The 21216-nt window shown below is 39.0% G+C and overlaps 1 protein-coding gene across 12 annotated transcripts in view; it reads left to right on the top strand.

Annotated features, from left to right (window-relative positions):
* Positions 1 to 21216, top strand: part of BAZ2B (bromodomain adjacent to zinc finger domain 2B) — a 353162-nt gene that overhangs the window by 309130 nt on the left and 22816 nt on the right. For 7 of the 12 annotated variants that reach the window (XM_073305577.2, XM_078847946.1, XM_078847939.1 and 4 more), the window contains 9 exons: positions 3395 to 3638; positions 8279 to 8341; positions 12062 to 12206; positions 16354 to 17021; positions 17598 to 17874; positions 18042 to 18197; positions 18794 to 18954; positions 20042 to 20352; positions 20736 to 20871. In XM_073305577.2, coding sequence (XP_073161678.2) covers positions 3395 to 3638; positions 8279 to 8341; positions 12062 to 12206; positions 16354 to 17021; positions 17598 to 17874; positions 18042 to 18197; positions 18794 to 18954; positions 20042 to 20352; positions 20736 to 20871 — 2161 coding nt within the window. The remainder of the gene's footprint in view (positions 1 to 3394; positions 3639 to 8278; positions 8342 to 12061; positions 12207 to 16353; positions 17022 to 17597; positions 17875 to 18041; positions 18198 to 18793; positions 18955 to 20041; positions 20353 to 20735; positions 20872 to 21216) is intronic. The other 5 variants (XM_073305587.2, XM_073305585.2, XM_078847944.1 and 2 more) reach the window with 2 other exon arrangements.

The raw sequence follows: 21216 nt of genomic DNA, 5'->3' as shown, positions 1-21216 counted from the left end.
AAAAAAAAAAAAAATTACAGGAAAAAAAATGTAGCTATGGACCTCCGCTAATACTGCTGGTTCCCAAACTACATAGGTGTAATGGCTTTATCTCTTGGGGCAAGCCCAATCATTCTCCCATCTCATCTGGATCTCAACAGGCCAGTCGTCTCCTGTGGGTATGTGGTCGAAACAGTGCTGCTGAAGCTCTGATTTAGCCAAGAAATCTTAGCCATCTTTATCTCCTCAGGGACTCCTCGTTCTTATCTCTCTCCCTCCATCAAACTGTCATTTAGATCAGTGGGCAAAGGGAGACGAAGAGCATGCGGCTGGCTGCAGAACCAATGAGTTCATGCTTCTGGGCAGAACACTGAAGTACCTCAGGCAGGGTCTCAATCAAATCCTTCAGATTTGCTGTTGCTGTGGGAGACCCACAGTAGATTAGTTTCCCTTCTCACAGAGAAGCCATCTCAGTTGTAAACCATAACCACAGATCAAGTGCATTGTTTGTTCTTTTTGGGACTCAGGGAAGGAATGAAGGCCAACATTTTCACAATTGACTAGTGATTTTATGTGTCTCTATTTTCAGGTGCCCAACTAGATGCATGCCTTTTAGAGGGCATATGCACTCAGTACTTCTAAAAACCTTGAGGTATCTCAGGGTGGACATCTAGAATTTAAGGTCTGTTTGAAAAGTTAGACCATGGAGACCTATTCTTTTCCCTTGCCTGATTCCAGGAATGTTGTAAAGATCAGCTCAGATAGTATTTATGTCATTTTCTTAATATAGGTAGGTTGGTACCTAGCTGGCCCAGTATCTTTGGTTTGCAGCCCCAGTAGACCTTGCATTAGGTCCACGCTGAGGTCAGATTATGCAGGAGGTCATTTCCTTCAAACACCTCTTTCTGTATGTGCCTGGAAGTGAGGACGATTAAAGGGACAGCTTTCTGAGACAAGGCCTTCTCCCCTGATTGGGCTAAGTGGCCAGACACAATCAGGAAACGTTCCACCTTTGTCACCTTCTGTCCTATTTGGAGCATTTTTGTTAAGTTGTGCTCTCGGGAAGAGTTCTCATTGGTCACATGCTCCTTACAACATAGTGACTGCATTTTACCAGAGTTCACCAGGGCCTTGGAGTGCAGAATGCTGCCTTTTGGTGTCTGTGGTGCCTTCTTTGATTCATTTCTCTACTTTTCATTTTCAGTGTTATGCAAACCTCGGTTTGTATCCTTAAGAATTGTATCTGTTCATTTTCTTTCCACTGAAGTGGTCTTTTTACATGCCCTCTTCTCTTTTAGATGCATTTGAGAATTGCGTTCACTGGTTATTGAACTTCTTTATCTGCTGATGTTTCTGGACAAAGTTGTCCTTCAGATTATCTCTAGATTTTTATGCCTAAAGTTTTGAATTTTATGTTAGTCAGCCTATTCATTCACCTATGCTTTTGCCTGATATGTTAAGTCTTGTGCACAGAAAACTTTCCAGACTGGTGGTGAAGGCTGTAAAATTTTACTTCTCTTAGAAAAAGGATTAAATTTTCTAAAGTGCTTGAGTGACTTACGATGTTAAGTCCCATTTTCAAAAGTGACTTAGGCATTGATGTTTAGTGAGACTTAGGTGCCTTTTGAAAATGGGACTTAGGTACTTGTCATGTAAGTACTTTTGAAAATTTTACCCAAAGTGCATTAGAAAGTTTAAAAATCTGTTTCCATGAGCAAAAGAAGGGTCTAAGATCTTCTACATCTTCTAAATCTTCAAGTGGATTAAAGATATTTTTAAATATGTCCTACCAGGAGGTAGGTCATTTCTCACTGTCAGGGCATGGCTACACTAGAGAGCTTACAGCGATGCAGCTGCACCACTGTAAGTTCTCTAGTGTAGCCACTCTAAGCTGATGGGAGAGAGCTGTCCCATTGGCTTAACTATTCCAGCCCCCGCAAGTGGCAGTAGCTATGTCAGTGTGAGAAGCTCTTCAGACGACATAGCGCTGTCCATACTGGTGCTTATGTCAGTGTAACTTATTCACTACCCTATGCGACATAAGTTATGCCAACATAAGCTGTAGTGTAGACATAGCCTTAGCCTTCTAAAGGCACTATCGTCTCTTGAGCAGTGAGAACTGAGGCAATGATAATTGATCTACTCTGTGTCGGAATACTGCACAGTCCTCACTTCAGTTTTTGACCTTCATTACTGGCTAGATACATGAGCATTCTGGAGAGCTGTCATTTTTGTCAGTGTTCTCTCTCTAGGCTGCTGTTTGAGAAGCCACCTACTTTCACACTTCTCATTATAGCCACTTGCTGTATGGAATGTTGTTTCGTAGGATGGGAGAAATAGGGAAGTACGACAAGGAAAAATTACTTGCTGGTAATTGTGTTTGTCGTAATCCTTTCACTTTTCCCATCCTCCTTCCCTCCCCTCTTCTCTAACAAAATATTTGCCTTTTCTACATGCTTTTTTATATCTACTCTAGATCAGTTATATTTTTGACCTGCTCTTTAAATGACTATTTGAGCCTGGTTATATATATCTTCTATGATTCAGTGTGTTTGCCTGCTAGCTTCCTGGTAGGTAGAACTATAACATTTGCTCTATGGAATCTTTTTTTGTAGGATTTTGTAGAAGAGGAAGGTCTACAACAATCATAAATACTGGTATGTAAGTTTCTCATTTGTTTCTTAAAATTAACACATCTGTTAACCTCTTAGTTACTTTAGCTGGTTACGATTTCTTAGAGAGAGTGTTGTGTCCCGAATGTGAAAAGACCAGTCAAAGTGTAAAGACTAATAAAAACATTATGTAAAATAGACTAAATACACCTAAAAAAGTTCTATTTTAAAAAAATACAGGATCAAGGGTCAAGTTTACTATCACCTTGCTAGTGCTAAGATTACTTCAGCAAAATGATGTTCTTTGTTTTACTATCATCAGTTTTCAGCTTTCCCAGATACATATGTTTAATAGTGACTTTTTTAAATGGGTGGGTAAAATGCAGATTTCAGCAGGTGCAGTGCAAAAGAAAAAGAGAAAAAATAATAAATTAATAGAGAAGGAAGATTGAAATGGGCTCTTCTCTCTAGCTTACAGGGCTGGCTATTTAAAATTCCTCTTGTCCTGCATGTCTTTTATACAGGCGTTCAGTGTTACTCTGTAGAAATTACCCTGAAGACAGGAAATCCAGTGCAGAACTGAATATATTTTTAAGGGTCAGAATTCTGTATGAAGTGTTCTACAATGTGAATTTCTTATGTCAGTCACTGGTAACAAACAGTGAGATAGCAGAAGGTTGTCGTAGGACAGAAGTAAATTTGAGTTTAAAATGAGTGGTGCACTTTGGAATGAAGTACAGAGTAGAGTATGTGTATGCTACAACTACAGTCAGTAATACCACTTGCATATCATGTGTTTAAAGGCTTAGAATCATTCATGCAAAGAAAACCGGCAAGAGAGATACTACAGTGGGTGGTGAAATAGGAGAAGAACAGCATTCATTGGGTACATCCACCCCAGGCCGCAAAAGGAGACGGAAGGGAGGAGACAGTGATTATGATGATGACGACGACGATGATAGTGATGATCAAGCAGATGAAGATGATGAGGATGAAGAGGACAAAGATGACAAAAAGGGAAAGAAGGCAGAAGTTTGTGAAGATGAGGTAGGGAATATTAATTTAACAAAACTTGTTTTTTAAATGTGAAATAATGGAATTTTCTTTCCACTCCTTTATATGATAGATTTGAAGACAACATTTGTCAAAAATCTTATAAAAAGGAAAAAAATCATAAAGTGAGATTGTGTCAGATTTGTTTTTAATTGTTTGATATTTTAAGTTCTTTGATAGGCTATTCTTTTCTTTATTCTTTAGCCAGGTATCTTTGGTTTATTTTTTGTTTGCATGTTTTGGCTTAATCTTGATTTTCATTTCTCTCAGGACTGCCTTCCTACTATCTGATGTAGACTCTTCAAAGAGGAAAAGACTAAATCAGATCCAGGGAGCCAATTATTTTCTAGTAAATAAGCATGAAAGTAGCTTTCCAGAAAGTAGAGAAGGAGATGTGTTAATTATCAGGATAGCTTCGGTTTAGTCATTGGTACAGAGAGAAATTATAATAAATAATATCCACTATCAGACGGGTAGCCGTGTTAGTCTGGATCTGTAAAAGTGGCAAAGAGTCCTGTGGCACCTTATAGACTAACAGACGTATTGTAGCATAAGCTTTCGTGGGTGAATACCCACTTCGTCGGATGGATGTAGTGGAAATTTCCAGAGGCATGTATAAATATGCAAGCAAGAATCAGGCTAGGGATAACAAGGGTTAGTTCAATCAGGGAGCATGAGGCCCTCTTCTAGCAGTTGAGGTGTGAACAGCAAGGGAAGGGAAACTGCTTTTGTAGTTGGCTAGCCATTCACAGTCTTTGTTTAATCCTGAGCTGATGGTGTCAAATTTGCAAATGAACTGAAGCTCAGCAGTTTCTCTTTGAAGTCTGGTCCTGAAGTTTTTTTTGCTGCAGGATGGCTACCTTTAAGTCTGCTGTTGTGCGTCCAGGGAGGTTAACATGTTCCCCTACAGGTTTTTGTATATTGCCGTTCCTAATATCTGATTTGTGTCCATTATCCTTGGGGAGGGGTATAGCAGGGCTGCCAGCCGTGGACAAAGCAGGCAGTCAAACGACGTTATAGGGGAGCATCACATAATTTTAAACTAGCATGTTCTGTAATGAAGCAGGGACATAAGATAGAAACAAAGTTAAGCGAGACGATGTTAAGTGGGGAGTTACTATATGTGTCACCTCTAGTCTATTCTTCTTTGTTCTCATCTTTCTTTTCCCTATAACATCACTGTGCTTTTAATACCCCATAGTATTTCTATGGACAATGGCAGCGCTCACTCAGGAAATCCTACAGAAGTATATTCACATTTAACCTTAATTATCTTTCCTCCATCCTTTGGAAAACATAAAGCTATTAATACTAGAGCTCACCGTTTAACTGGTGGTGACAAATTCATTTAGCACCTCATGTGCTTAATTTAAAAGCAAAGGGCCGAATTAACTGGTCTCCCCTCTACAATGCCAGAGAATTGTGAGCGGGTAATTATAAATCACATTTGAAAGGGAAAACCACATACAGCACATTTCAGGAGAGCTGGTCTCTCTGTATTAATTTAGATATAAGGTGCCACAGGACTCTTTGCTGCTTTTAAATATCCACTATGAAACTGAGGTGTCAGGTGTGATTACAAGCTGAAACAAGCTGAAAGGGAAGGGTTGTTTGTGAGCTTCAGCTGAAACTGTGTGTGTGTGTGTGTGTGTTTAAAGTTACAGAATAATTGAATTTTGTTGGAGAATATGATCTTTGAGGCTTTACAACTTCTGCAGGTTGATGAGGGTGAGAGAAATGGTCTTTTGCAGTTCCACAGTACTTGATCACCTGCTCTCATATTTTAATGCCCAACATCCTTATAAGTCAGAAGGCGGGTGTCAAGGTTCCTTCCCCACTCTGAACTTTTGGATACAGATGTGGGGACCTGCATGAAAGACCCCCTAAGCTTATTCTTACCAGCTTAGGTTAAAAACTTCCTCAAGGTACAAACTTTGCCTTGTTCTTGAACCCTATGCTGCCACCACCAAGTGTGTTAAACAAAAAACAGGGAAAGAGCCCACTTGGAGACATCTTCCCCCCAAAATATCCCCCCAAGCCCTAAACCCCCTTTCCTGGGGAAGGCTTAATAAAAATCCTCACCAGTTTGCATAGGTGAACACAGACTCAAACCCTTGGATCTTAAGAACAATGAAAAAGCAATCAGGTTCTTAAAAGAAGTATTTTAATTAAAGAAAAAGTAAAATAATCACTTCTGTAAAATACGTTACAGGGTAATTAAAAACACAGAGAATCCCTCTAGGCAAAACCATAAGTTACAAAAAGACACAAAAACAGGAATATACATTCCATTCAGCACAACCTATTTTACCAGCCATTTAACAAAAGGAAATCTAATGCATTTCTAGCTAGATTACTTACTAACTTAACAGAAGTTCTGAAGAGCATTCCTGATCTGTTCCCAGCAAAAGCATCACACAGACAGACAGACCCTTTGTCCCCCCTCCTCCCCAGCCTTTGAAAGAATCTTGTCTCCTCATTGGTCATTTTGGTCAGGTGCCAGCGAGGTTATCTTAGCTTCTTAACCCTTTACAGGTGAAAGGGTTTTGCCTCTGGCCAGGAAGGATTTTAAAGTTCTGTATACAGAAAGGTGGTTACCATTCCCTTTATATTTATGACAGCGGGTCATTACGAATATTTATTACCTTATTAAACTGAACTGTCTTTGTTATAGCAAACTGAGCTTTTTATAGAAATTCCACAGAATCTCAAGCAACATCACACAAGTCCAACAGTGTGGTCTGGTGGAAGAAGCCTGGGAAAGGAGCCAAAAAAATGCTAAATTTGAATCCTGCCTTTTGCTCTAGTTTGCTATATGGCCTCCAACAAGTCACATCACCTTTCTTTCTGTCATTTTACCAATCTGTAAAATAAGGTGGTTGTATTTCTTTACCTACAGTACCTCACAATTGTGTTGTGAGAATGACTGACTAATGTTTGTACAGTGCTTTATATGCAAACTAGTGGTTACACTCAAATCCATACAAATACCTTTGATTAAAAAGTAAACATCAGCTGGAGGAACTCTCCTTCTGGCCACCATTCTGGATTGTGTATGGAATTATAGTAATCCCTTCCTGCTGTCTTTCTGTCCTTGTGAATGAATATAGGAGATACTGCCAGAAAATCTTTGTGTGTGAATGGTCCCATAAGCAAAAAGAGTGAACCTTTAGAAATGCAATCCTCTTGGAAATACAAAATATGGATAGCTTGCAAAAAAAGGACAGTAGACAATAATGTTTAAGCAGGAAGACCTACTTCATAAAGTCTTATCTGTGAAGACTGGAAGACTCCATGGACCTGTGTGTCTTCTTTAACTCACAGCTCTATCAATCAGTCCTACAGACTTCTGATGTCATTAAATGCAAAAATGAAATTTGAGTTTTCCCTAAAACTATGTTAAATACCACAGTGACCAGGCTGGGTACCAGGAGTGGGGGACATTCAACAGAGAAATAACCTTTAACTAACCTTTTCTAATTATTTTTAACTGTGTGAAAAAGTCTTGGTGTTTTCTGGTTCACTTAAGATATCCCAGAATGTGATATCTGTGATAAATACAGAAAGTCCCATTGCAACCCATGTTATGTGTGATGTTTCACAATGCTGCGTTTGTGAGCCAAGAAGTACAAAAAGAATTTCACAAAAGGTTAGAATGATTTTTGTAAAGGTTAATTAAATCTTATCTCTGTGTGGAATGCCTCCCTTCCTCATACCACTGCATCATGGTTATTGTTGGAATTTAACACGCATTTCTGGGTTTCACTCCAGTTTCATTTTTGCTTTTCAGTTCACCTTTAAAGTATATGAGGTATAATTTCAGCTGTTCACACAAAAAATCACATAGGGGAGACTACTATCTTCTGCTTCAGGGTGAGGGGTAATTGAGACTTCCCAGGAATGTTATAGAACTCTCTTGGAACCGTACTATAGTTCGCCCAGAGCTCACTGAATTGAATTAAAATTCTTATGGAAATGATCCTTATTTCTAGTTGTAATTTCATCAAGCAGAATTTAAAGCTTACAGTTTTCAATCATAGAAGGTCTCTCTTTAAAAATGAATAAGAGCAGTACTAGTAATTCCCATACAAATTTTTGTCATTTAAAGTGGCTTTGCATTTTCTTGTGAATGTTGAAAGAAGACTCCAAATTCTCTCTCTCCAAATACTGATTGATCAGATTCTGACATTATTCCATTATTTAATGTGAGAAAAACTCTTAAAAATGAGTGTAAAAGAACACACAACTTTATTAAACTTAATAAACTAAATTATAGTTTTAAGTGTGCACCTGCAAGGTGAATTATTTTTTTCCTGTAAATGGACAAAGTCGACTGGCCACCCACTCTCCCCATACATATACATCTTGGGAAGGAAGATTTATAATACTTTTGTAGAAGTAAAGGTATAGTTTGCATATCACATATGTTCCACAAACAAATAGTTCCAACTTCTCCACACAACTCCCACTGAGGTCAATGGGAGTTGCATCCATGTCTTAGGGTAGAATTTGTCCCACAGATTCGACATGACATATTTGTTACATGAAGCTCTTGTACTGTAGCATTAGTAGGATGTAGTAGCATTACATTATCCTGACATAAACTATCATGACTTTGTATTTATTGGGTGTAGGATGATGGGGACCAGGCAGCAAGTGTTGAAGAGTTAGAGAAACAGATTGAAAAACTCACCAAGGTAAGAGATTTCCATCAGTTTTAGTGTCTGTCTTATCTGTTTTTTCTGCCTCTAGCACTTTCTCTGCATGGGCTTCTTTGACAGGGCAGAAGGAGACACAGATCCCAGCTTATCTTCCCATTGTTGCTTTTCCTCCCATTCTCCATGTACTTGTGGTTGATTCCCTCCCAACCCTCACATATTTCCTCAACTCCCTAACCTTCTAACTAGTGCTTTTACTTCCAGTTAATCAGCTCTCAACTTATCTACTGCTGATGTTTTTACTTTCACTCTCGCAGGATATCAGTTTACCAACCACCCTTCTTTAGGTGTCTTTTCTCTCAGTCCCTGGTGAATACTGTCCAGAACCCATCCCTTGATAGTGGGGCCTTTTGCGATACTTGGACCTGCAAATTTACCCTAATTGTGAGCTCAACTGTGAAAACTGAGTAGAAGTTCATAAAGTATCACAATAACCTATAACTACAATTGTTGATAGGAAAAGTTGCCAATGCGAGAAAGTTAGTCGAACAAAAAGGCCTACTGATACAACTCAAGGACTGTGTAAAAATAATGCTTGGTAAACAAGAAAAGCGTGGAACCAGAGATCAGTGAACCAGAATTGGTGTGCTGGAAATTTAGGTTCAATTGTGTGGATAAAATAATGAGGCGACGGGCTGTTGTACCCACCACTCCCTTTTAGGAGAGAAAGAGACTTCAAGGAGAAAAATTGGCCATTGGAGTGAGATTCACCATCATGGCTGCCACCCCCACCATATTGTGGGACACCAGGCCTTCTTCATCTTGATCCTGAGAGATGTTCTGGCCAGACTAGGACAAAGAGACCTACCCAGATGACATCACCACCACTGCCACCTCCAACTAAATCCCAAACACCAGCTGGGATGTGTGACTTTGCCACCTCCACCCACCCTCTGTGTGTTCTTTTCCTTCCCCACCTTATTTCTTTTCTTTCCTGTCTCCTTTTGCCTCTTGTTTAATAAGAGTCTGGCTTAGCCAACCAAGACTGCATATTTTGCAACCCTGCTGTAAGCTTGTTACCAGAAAGTGGCAACTATAAGCAGTACCGAAATAGGCCAATGGTTGTACAAGTTTGCCAGGTCTCGGAGTGGCTCGTAAGATCGTGTGCCATGGCTGTTTTTCCAGCAGTGAGATTGCAAGTGAAAGTCAACACCAGAAACAGAAGGTGCATTTTCTATCTTTGCTGTTCTGTTCTCTCTCCTTTTGCGTGTTTGTTGTCTTAGGAAATGGGATTGGGCTTTAACAACAGCAACAATAACAGCTCCAGCCCATCTCAGCTAACTAACTTCTCTTTCCCCCCAAAGGACAGTTGTTAGCCTCCGAAATACCATTTAAAAGACTGGTTTTTTCCTTCTGAAAACTATCTTCAGCTAAAAGAGAGGGAATAAGGGATGTTGTTAAAATGAAAGTCTTATTTAATGCTTTACATTTCAAATGCTGTAACTGTTTTCCCTTATTTTCTATATCTTTAATAGTGTGATTGCCATGTACTAAGCAGGATGAGACCCTGAACCTTATTTAAAAGTGCTTACTGTTGGACAGTCAGGGTCACATTAACAACTTTAGCCCATATATTCCATCTAAATTAATACAAAGAGACCTGCTCTCCTGAAATGTCCTGTATGTGATTTTCCCTTTCAAACCTGATTTGTAATTACTTGCTCACTCCTGCTATTGGTTGACCTTCAGAACCTAGTTCCCAGGCATTGTAGAGAGGAGACCAGTTAACTTGGCCCATTGCTTTTAAATTAAGCACATGGGGTGCTAAGTGAATTTGTCACCACCAGTTAAAGGGTGAGCTCTAGTATTAATAGCTTTATGTTTTCCAAAGGATGGAGGCAATATAAGTAAGGTTAAATGTGAATATACTTCTGTAGGATTTCCTGAGTGAGTGCTGCCATTGTCCATAGAACTACTATGGGGTATTAAAAGCACTGTGATGTTATAGGGAAAGGAAAGATGAGAACAAAAAAGAATAGACTAGAGGTGACACATACAGTAACTCCCCACTTAACGTCGTCTCGCTTAACTTTGTTTCGATCTTACGTCCCTGCTCCATTACAGAACATGCTAGTTTAAAATTGTGCGATGCTCCCCTATAACGTCGTTTGGCTGCCTGCTTTGTCCATGGCTGGCAGCCCCTCCATGCCTCTCCCCAGCGCCTCCCACCCACCGGCGGACCCCGAAGATCAGTGCCTTCCCCGTGCTGCTCCTGCCCGCAGCAGTCAGCTGTCTTGCAGCATTCAGGAGGCTGGGGGAGGAGCAAGGACGCAGCGCACAGCCTCCCCCGCCTCCTGCCCGCGCCATTCAGCTGGTTTGAGGTGTTCAGGGGGCTGGGGGGGGGGGGAGGAGCAAGGACGCGGCACGCAGTCTCCCACCTCCCTCCCCTGCCTCCTGAATGCCGCAAACTAGCTGTTTGGGGGGCTGCCAGCCTGTTTAATACCTGTATTAAATTCCTTATTTAATATTGTTTAAAATGTATATAATGCCTTTTGTCTTGCAAAAAAAAATTTCCCTGGAACCTAACCTCCCCATTTACATTAATTCTTATGGGGAAATTGGATTCGTTTAATGTTGTTTCGCTTAAAGTTGCATTTTTCAGGAACATACCTACAACATTAAGTGAGGAGTTACTTAAGATAATAGCACAAAGAAACTTGCAAGAAACCTCCACAATATCAGTCCCTCTATAAATTTGTAGGATTTATAGGGTACTTTTTGGTGAGGAAGACAAGTCAAATTTGTTTTGAACCTTGCAATGGTGAAGACCATTCCTGAATTCTAAAATAGCCAGGTGCCTAGACTACGGCCCAAAGCTGCATAGACTTGAATAGCTGCTTATTCAGTTTCTGAAGAGTTGCATATGTTTTTGAGTAGTACAGTAGAATCAGGTGTTTACATAATGGCAGTCGGTATAGGAAGGGAAACTGGTTAGTAGATAAGGAGAATAGAATGGGGAAAATTTGACGAATTGGGATTCTATAGTGTACCTATTTAATTTAATTAATTAATTTATTTATTAAAAGAGAGTTCATCCTTTCAGCCTCTGTCATTGGTTTGCCTACTGCTCCCAGCTGCAATAAACTCCCAGTTCTGGGAATTCTACACTGCTTCCAAGAGTGCCAGTTTAACAGAGGAAGGAGAGGGTAAACTAACTGAAATTCCTGTTAGATTTCTCCACTCCTCCCAAAGAGTACTTTGTGTTTGAATACAGGCTTTATCTTTAGATATTACTGAACTCATTTCTCTAAGCGAATTGAAATATTCATTGGTTTCTCATCAGGAGCTACAGAATCTCACGCTGCGCTGGGTACCTTCAGCACTCCGAACACCATTTACTGTATTGCATAATTGATAGGATCTTGTCTGTTCCAGTACAATGAAATCATGGATTCTGTTGTTCTCTGAACGTTGATATTAAAATACAGAACATACTACTGCAGAATGCATCCTTACGGTGACGCTGATAAATTTAGGATATATCAAAGAGTGCCCGAGCTGATTATTTGAAGACAATTTGGCTTTTTAGATAAAACACTTGTGTGAAATATCCCAAGTAAAGTGTCTGGGAAACCGTATGCTCATGTGGCCACTGAGCTGTCATTTGACCTTGCCTGAACAGATATTTTATACTGTAACAACTGATTTTTTTCCCCCACTGAATTATAATCCCCTACCCCTGTTTTTTTTTTTAAACAGCAACAAAGCCAATACAGAAGGAAGTTATTTGAAGCCTCTCACTCTTTACGGTCAATGATGTTTGGTCAGGATCGTTACAGACGCCGGTATTGGATTCTACCCCAGTGTGGGGGTATTTTTGTGGAAGGCATGGAAAGTGGTGAAGGTAAGTACCATAAAGGAGTCATTCTAGAAATTACCGTACAAGAGTATACCACCTGTGCATCTAGTCTGTTAATTGTGTCTCCAAAAATGGCCTATTACCTTCAGGAGAAGGCTAAAAACTAACCTGTGATAGCCCTAGCTATTTGTGCAGTGCTGTTTGATGAGGCTAAGGGGAGTTTTTCTGATTTTCAGTTGGTTAATTTATCGCTTGAAACAGAGAATTAATATCCTTTTGTTAATTTTTGATTAGTGTAGTAGCTAGTGTTGTAGCTAGTGTAGCTGCATATGAAATCCTTTAATGTTGCTGTGATAAATGAAGCGGGGGGGCGGGGGGAAAGAGATCTTCCTTTTAAGGACACCCAGTTAGCTATAAAATCCCTCTTGGTAGCTGTTTTCTACTTGCTTTACCTGTAAAGGGTTAAAAAAGCCCATAGGTAAAAAGAAGGGAGTGGGCACCTGACCAAAAGAGCCAATGGGAGGGCTAGAACTGTTTAAAATTGGGAAAAAACTTCCCTTTCTCTGTGTGTCTGTTGTTGCTCTCCGGAGAAGAGGGGAACAGGGCAGCAGTTATGCTGTGAGAAGCTGAAGGCCAGGTATGAAAATCATCAGTCAGACCTAGAATTGCTTATTTGGAACCCAGATATGTAAGTAGATCAGAAAATGTGTAGAAAAACATGATTAGGTTTATTTTGTTTATTTCTTATGGCTTGTGGATTCCTCTGCTAAACCCGGATGCTTTTGTTGCTTGTAACCTTTAAGCTGAACCCCCAGAAACTATTTTGGGTGCTTAATTTTTGGAATTGCTCTTGTAAAAATCTAGGAATAGCCTCAGTTTTCAGATATATTTTCTTTTTGTTTTTAATAAAATTTAACTTTTTTAAGAACTGGATTTGGATTTTTGTGTCTTAAGAAGTTTGTGCACATGTTTTTTAGTTAGCTCGTGGCAACAGCTGATTTCTTTGTTCTCCTTTCTCAGCTCTTCTCTGGGGGGTGGGGATGTGTGAAAGGGCTTGAAGGCACCCCACAGGAAGGAATTCCCAAGAGTGCCTTCCTGGGTTTCAAGGGGTTTTGCATTTGGGTGGTGGCAACATCTGCCCATCCAAGGTCAGAGAGAAGCTGTGACCTTGGGAGTTTAATACCAGCCTGGAGTGGCCAGTATTAATTTTTAAAATCCTTGTGGGCCCCCACCTTAGTGGGGAATCAGCCTTGACAGTGGCTAAACTATTTCTCTCTATTTTCTGTGGCAATGAATTCTGCAGGTTGACCACAGAATGTATGAAGAAGCATTTCTTTTTGTTTGTTTTAATTCTCTCAGGGTTTATGCAGATATTCAGAATGTTTTGTGTTTAGAGATTACATATATGGTGTGAAATAAAATGGAACATAATTGTTATACAATAAAATACTGCCTTTTCAGTTCTCTGCTAAAACAATAATTTCTTTATTAACCCATAACATGGTTTTATGCTCCTCTTTTTTTCTGAGTGACCTGAATTCCCCGCCAAGAGACATTAAAGTCTATTTTACTAAAATTTAAATGAAGTTGCTGATTTTGATAGTTAATATATACCTATTCCACAAACTTTTTTTTTTTTTTAATTAACCTTAAGTCTAGATGCATGTGAATTTTAGAATTCACTCATTAGAATTCCTGGATATAGATCCAACCCATGATTTTGGTTCCAGAACAGATCCATTTTTTCAGTTCTGGTTTGGATGCAGCCAAAACCCGCCATTTTCTCAAGATTTTGGCCCAAGATGGCAAAAATCTCTCCAAGAACTCCTCGGAAGATGCATTCTAGGTATCTCTCACACCCATCCCCAAAGATTTCAGTACTATCAGAGTGAAACCTGAGCCCTGATTTGACTTGAAACCTGAATCACAAAGTCTCACCTAAACCTAATCATGATCCCAAAGGTAGCTTGCTAATATTGTGTGTGCGCTGTAGGACCTCTCTTTCACCATCCGCTCATTATAGTATGCTCTGAATTAGAAACTGCTGTGCAAACACCAAAAGTTATATGGAAGTAGAAGTTGACTGTCAAATGCTGTAGTGCTTGTGTTTCTTTTCCTGTTTTCCAAAGTGTCTTCAATTGTACAGTAATAGTATTCCATATAGTGTATTTTAGCCTAGGGAATCCCAAAGAGCTTTACAAACTATATGCAGAGAACCACGGAACTAGAGCTACCTCTCTGGAGGTGCTATGGAAATTTTGGCCAAAAACACCAGGACAGACCCATGTTCTTATAAATTAGTCTAGAGGGATTGTTAAGGTCTATGCAGATCAAGGGTACTTACGTTTTTAAGATCTCATCTGCAAGATGTCTCCTTGCCCACTTTATCCCCTTTTCAGTAAATTGCATAGTAGTCAGTTTATTACCTCAGAAGGATGAGGTTGGCCCTGCTGAGTTTTGAAACCGATAGTTCCTGGGTGTAGGTAACTTGAAACTGGATGCATAGAACTCTAAGCCATCTGTCCAGTTATCAAAAATACCTCCCTCTCACGCTTTTACCTGTGCAGTTCCCTAAATTGTTTTTTCCTGTCAAGCCCGTTTTGGATCTCTTGGTAAATTCAACATTATTGGTACCCAGATACATTACTAGAGCGAAAAGAAAAGGAGTACTTGTGGCACAATTGGTTACTCTCTAAGGTGCCACAAGTACTCCTTTTCTTTTTGCGAATACAGACTAACACGGCTGTTACTCTGAAACCTGTTACTAGAGCGGTGGGTGCATTAAAAATTCAGAAAGAGAGATGCAAAATTATAGCAGTGCATTTTCCTTGCTATTGTGCTTTTTTCCTTGTTGAAATTATTCTGGTTTTGCAGAATGTGCAAATAACCCCTGCAGGAGTTACCAGCCATAGATGATAAATAGGGGCCCTGTTTATCTGTAATTATGCAGCTGCACTAACTGATGCAGAAACTAAGCAAATGGCTGCCATGCTGAGTGCTTTTCCTTCTCTTTCCTCCCTGTTCCTACCATTTCTCCTTCTTTTGTTCTTTTTGAAGATTCTTATTGATGCTCGTTGACATATGTTAATATGGGCAGAGGAAGATAGAGGATTGAAGGGAGAATGGGAGAGAAGAGAGAACAGAACAGTTTTTTCCCCCATTTATAAATCTGGTCCTTCCCCACCTCAAAGATATTCAAGCTGACATGGACGCTGAACCTTAGGATTTTGTATTGTAAATTGTTTAGCTATTTAAACTATTCTATCCATTTATATACTTATCTATCTCTATATCCCAATCATTACATTGTGTAGGTTCTTCAAATAATTTATTTCAGGTAATGAGTAAAACAGGTACAAGTAGCCTCTAGTATTTGGTAATTAAAATTTGCAATCCACCCAATTAATTTTTTAATTAAAAGAAAGCGGGGAATTTAATGTCCTATTTCTATCTTTGGAGACATCCAATTTGTGAAATAGATTATTTATTTATTTATTTATTTGTGGTCTTCATTCTTTCTTCTCCCCCCACTATGGGCTGAGAGTTTATGGAAATAGCCTATAAACTTAAAAGCAAATATCCACACCAGGAGAGTAGAACGTGAAACTTTTTGGTAATTCTGCAGTCAATGGTAAGTTTCACAAGCACAAAGCTAGAAAAATTTTGTCCCTTCCAAAGAAATTAGAAGTGACAAAGTGCTTCAGAATTCCAGTGGTGTTCTGTATGCAAGTTAAGTGAATCTCTTAGCAATCTCTTGGGCAAAATCCTGGCCTTGTTGAACTCAATATGAGTTTGTTACTAATTTCAGTGGGTCCAGTTTTTCATCTCTGATGCATAGCAAAGTTTAAATCCGTTTTAGATTTGGTGAGGGGAAAAAAACACAATACAATTTACAACAGTATGAGAAGGGTCTGTGAGCATTTTTGTTATAAACCTCTTTCCAAACTGTTTTGAGTTGGCTGTGAAATTTCGTCCACACTGAGGTACAGTGTAAAGTATATTTGAGTGTTGTGTATCCTTTTACAAAATATTTTTCAGAGCTTGAAGGCAATTTCATAGAGTACATGACGGTCTAGAGCACGTGGAAGTGACTGATGAAGTTATTCTTTATATAAAACTTGCTTACAGGAATGATCTAAGTTATATGGTTCTTCTGTGATATTTAAAGTTTACAGTTTTTTCAATTTTTCAGGTCTAGAAGAAATTGCAAAAGAAAAAGAGAAGTTAAAAAAAGCAGAAAGTATACATATCAAAGAAGAGATGTTTGAGACCTCAGAGGAAAAATTAAACTGTGTAAATACAAGTCACTGTGAGCAGAAAGAAGATCTTAAGGAAAAGGATAACACTAATTTGTTTCTACAGAAACCTGGCTCTTTTTCAAAGCTAAGCAAACTGTTGGAGGTAGCAAAGATGTCTCCTGAATCTGACATTCTGTCACAAAAACCCAGTGGCAGTGCAGCAAATGGGTGTGCGTTATCTTATCAAAATAACTCTAAAAACTCTCTCTGCAGCCTTCAGCCCACCATATCACAAAGCAGCTCTGAAAAGTCAGATTCTAATAATCTTTTTAATCCCATTGCAAGTGGGCCAGGGAAGTTTTACAATTCTCCATTAATTCCAAATGACCAGTTGTTAAAGACTCTTACAGAAAAGAGCAGACAGTGGTTCAGCCTTTTACCGAGAATACCATGTGATGATACATCAGTTACCCATTCAGATACACCAGCTGCTTCTTCTTCACTAACTCTGCATTCAAATCCTCCCTCAAAATCACCTTCACCAGTTCCATCTCCTCATATCACTTCAACCTCTGTACAGAGTCCTATGGGAATAAGTCCTTTTGCATTATCATCACTTCAGGTTGGTACTTAATTACAATCTAAGGTTTCTGATCATGCAGTCCTTACTCAGGCAAAATTCCTTCTGAGAGCTGATCATACCATTGAAATTGTACCTTTGTTCCTTGTATTTTTTTTTTTTAAAAAAAAAACATTGTAAAATGTAGCTCATTCTTAGAAATGTTTTTTTATGCAGCCAAGTACTATTTGCTAAAAAGATTTAGATTGGTAGATTAGTAGGCAAACCGGGATCTTTAAATTAACAATTTGTGTGATTTTGTGTGTACTGTTTCAAATCATTTGTGTTTATATAAAGAAGTTGGCAATTGAATGGAAAAAAAATATAACTACTAATAGTAATTTTCGGAAGTGTGGTCATCAGAAGCAACAGTTTTCTAAACATTCGCCATATAGGGTTACTAGCTGTTTGTGTGACTTGGCATCTTAGGTTTTTAAATTCTTCAAGGCAGGGATCAAGGCTTCTTTTGTGTTTTTATTATGCCTAGCACAAGGGTTGACTAATCCTAATCCAGGTTTCTGGGGGCTCCACACTAGTAATAGAATTAATAGTAATGTTTTAAAAATATTTTTGATACAGCAGATGAAGACTGGATTACCTATAATGGGACTTCAATTTTGTGGATGGCCTACAGGAGTTCTTACTTCAAACCTTCCATTTTCATCTCCCTTACCTAGTGTTGGATCAGGGTTAGGATTGTCAGAAGGAAATGGTAACTCATTTTTGACACCCAATGTTCCTACAAGTAAAAGTGAATCACCGGTACCACAAACTGAAAAAACCGCTTCTGCTCCCTCTACAGGAGTTGAAGTAGCCAAGCCAGTAGATTATCCTAGCCCAAAACCCATACCAGAAGGTAAGCATAATGCAGTAATGTGCCAGAACTGTCTAAATGTTGAGTTCCTCTAATGTTGCTGCACTATCAGAACATTTGTTTGCATGATTTCTTGAAATAAATCTGATTGTAATAGTGCTTCATGTTTAAAATGCTTGTAAAAGATTTACAAACTTGTCTTGATTTAGAAATGCAATTTGGCTGGTGGAGAATTATTGATCCAGAGGACCTAAAAGCTTTGCTTAAAGTACTACATCTCAGGGGAATAAGAGAGAAGGCCTTACAGAAGCAAATACAGAAACACATGGATTACATTACTTTGGCCTGCATCAAGAACAAAGATGGTATGTAACTGATATGAATGTTTGATTGGTATAAGGATAATAAATAGAGGTGAATCTGAGGTACATTTGGATCCAGACTAGAACTTCTCAAACGCTCGGCTTGTCCAGATGTGAGCTTTTGGTTCAGGCCAATATCTAATAATTAGTTCACTTAACTAGGTATGTTTCTTTTCATGAAAAAAGGATATTGGCTTCAACACAGAACTTGCAGCCAGAGAGGAGGGGGTTTAAAGTGTCTTTAAAACACCTTTGTACCCTCTCGATACTGGATAGCTCTGGTAGCTGGAGAGCCGCCATCATAACACAGATAGTCCTGGGGACCTGACTGAGTTATGCCAATCTTTTCAGCCTGCCCGGAACCTTCACAGTGCTACATACTGCAGTGCATACTCGACGTGCCCCCACCCTAGATATTGCAATTCTTTAAGCATCTGTGACAAGATCAATACAAAATTAAGCGGTCACATTGGATATATTAAGAGTAAGTTTATATAATGACCATTAAACACTTTTTTAATGTAACAGGTTTGAGTTTGCAAAAATCAGTTACAATGTTAATTAAAATAAAATAATACAATTTCAACTCCCAAATACAGTTGCAATTATTGAAATAAACGAAAATGAGGAAAACCAGGTAACTCGAGACGTTGTGGAGAACTGGTCAGTAGAAGAGCAAGCAATGGAGATTGATCTGGCTATTCTTCACCAGGTGGAAGACCTAGAACGGAGAGTTGTATCAGCTAGTTTGCAAGTTAAGGTAAAACTGCCTTTCAGTAAAATCCCTCTTCAAAAATGTTGTTATTAAAGTGGTAAGAATTTAAAACCAGTATTTGCAGTTCTTTTGCTGTTAGGGATAACTGCCTTCTCATTAATTTTATAGTCCACAAATGGAACAAATCCAATATAATTTCACTATATTTGTATCACAGAAGCTGGAATGTTTTCTCACTTTCTCTTCCTATTTCAAACATCAAAGGAAACATAGAGTATAGTATTACTTTTTATTACAGTTAAATCTTTGGATAAAGATCCTCAGAGTGGCAGCCCCCAGAATATTCCCTTATAGCACACACAGCCCTGTGCCTTTCATTGTGGTGGGAATAATGCCATTTTAGGTGATGACCTGTTTTTAACTGCAAAGATTTGATGGGTATGGGATAGCTTAGTCATTTAGCTGTAGCACTTTGTGCCACCATTATATGTCTGTGTGGGTTTGTTGTTGTTCTTTAAAATAAATAAAAGAGCATTTCAACTTCTTTGTTTTGGGGATGGTGGAATAATGGAATACACCCCATGCATATGAGGAACTATGTACCACATGGATTGTGAATCTGAAGCAGCTCAGGACTTTCTGGTCACTATTACAATCATGGCGTTATGCAAGATGATTGTAGGCCCAGCAGTCTTTCTGCAATCTGGATATGATGTTTGGACTGGAGTAGAGTGGAGAGTTGGATGTTATTTCCATGTCATGGGTTGCACATTGCCTCCTGTGGTTTGAGGTCTGGGACCTGGCAGGGTCCTTCCTGTCAGAATGAGAAATCTGTTGTAATGGTCTGCCCTCAGAGACTAATGGAACTTGATGCTTCCAGAGGGCTCTGTGTGAATGCTACTGCTGAGAGACCACTCTGCTAATGATTTGGCTATGCTTATATTTTAGGATTCATTGTTTTAATTATCTGAATAGTTTGAGAAAGACAGGGTAAAAAGCTGATTACTAACTACTGACATCTGCTGAAGACAGTACCTGAATTTTTTAGGTTAATACAATACAAAATTCCATTATTCCCACACTTATCCAGTTACAGCACCAAACAATGTGTAAACCTCTCTACTAAATATAGGGCTGGATGTGTCCTGAGCCTGCATCGGAGAGGGAAGATCTGGTATATTATGAACATAAGTCATTTACTAAATTGTATAAGAAGCATGATGGAGACTGTGCTGGAGGAGAAGAAGGCAATACCAGTGCTCTAGAGCGGAAGAGTGACAACCCTCTAGATATAGCTGTAACCAGGCTTGCTGACTTGGAGCGGAACATAGAGCGAAGGTATCTGAAGAGCCCCTTAAGTACCACCATTCAGATCAAACTGGATAATGTGGGCACAGTTACTGTCCCTGCTCCTGCACCATCCATTAGTGGTGATGGTGACGGGTAGGTTATTGAGATTAACTTGAAAAATTATTGTGCTTCTTTGCTAATTGGAGCCTATTTTCTATTGCCTGTTATCTATGTATCTTCTTGTATGTCTGTGATCCATATGGATCATGTTATTCTGCATGGTGCTTTGTAAATATTTTTTGTTATGTATGTTGATAATCCTGCAAAGTTATCTTACATTTAACTGGTTGTGACTAAGCTTTGAGGCACGTAGCCACAGTCTGTGCACTACATCAAATTTAGTTGCTTAAACCTTATACTTATTGGCTGTGTACGTTTCGTCATTGCTTGGCTTTCAATGTGATAATGATTGTTCCATGTTCAGAGATCAGCAAACATGGATGTGACCTACTTAATTTCTCTGTATTTCAATGCAGAATTGAAGAGGATATTGCTCCAGGGCTAAGGGTATGGAGAAGGGCATTGTCAGAAGCTCGCAGTGCTGCACAGGTAGCTCTGTGCATTCAGCAGTTACAGAAATCAATAGCATGGGAAAAATCTATTATGAAAGTTGTAAGTGTTTTTCATTTAAGAAATACTGTAACTAAACTTTGCTGTGTCCTATTTCCCCACTTTAAGATACTGTGATTACTAATGTCTCTCTTACCGCTTCTAAAACTTACTACAGTTAAACTGTACGTAGTGCACTTATGAGCATAAATCGTACAGATTTCACTTTTGCCAAATTCAGCATTGTGAAACTTCCTATAATGGAAAGCTCTTCCACTGGTTGCTTTATTTTTAAGGTGTCAATTATTCTTTGAAATTAACATGTAGGTATAAAATAGGCATTTCCGTGGAGGACACCATATTACTGAAAATTACTCATCTATGATGTTAGCTTCATGAAGACTCATT

The sequence above is a fragment of the Lepidochelys kempii genome, chromosome 11 (genome assembly GCF_965140285.1).
Source record: "Lepidochelys kempii isolate rLepKem1 chromosome 11, rLepKem1.hap1, whole genome shotgun sequence".
Taxonomy (NCBI): domain Eukaryota; kingdom Metazoa; phylum Chordata; order Testudines; family Cheloniidae; genus Lepidochelys; species Lepidochelys kempii.
The sequence above is the reverse complement of the archived record's forward strand: the minus strand, read 5'-3'. Positions and strand labels throughout refer to the sequence as shown.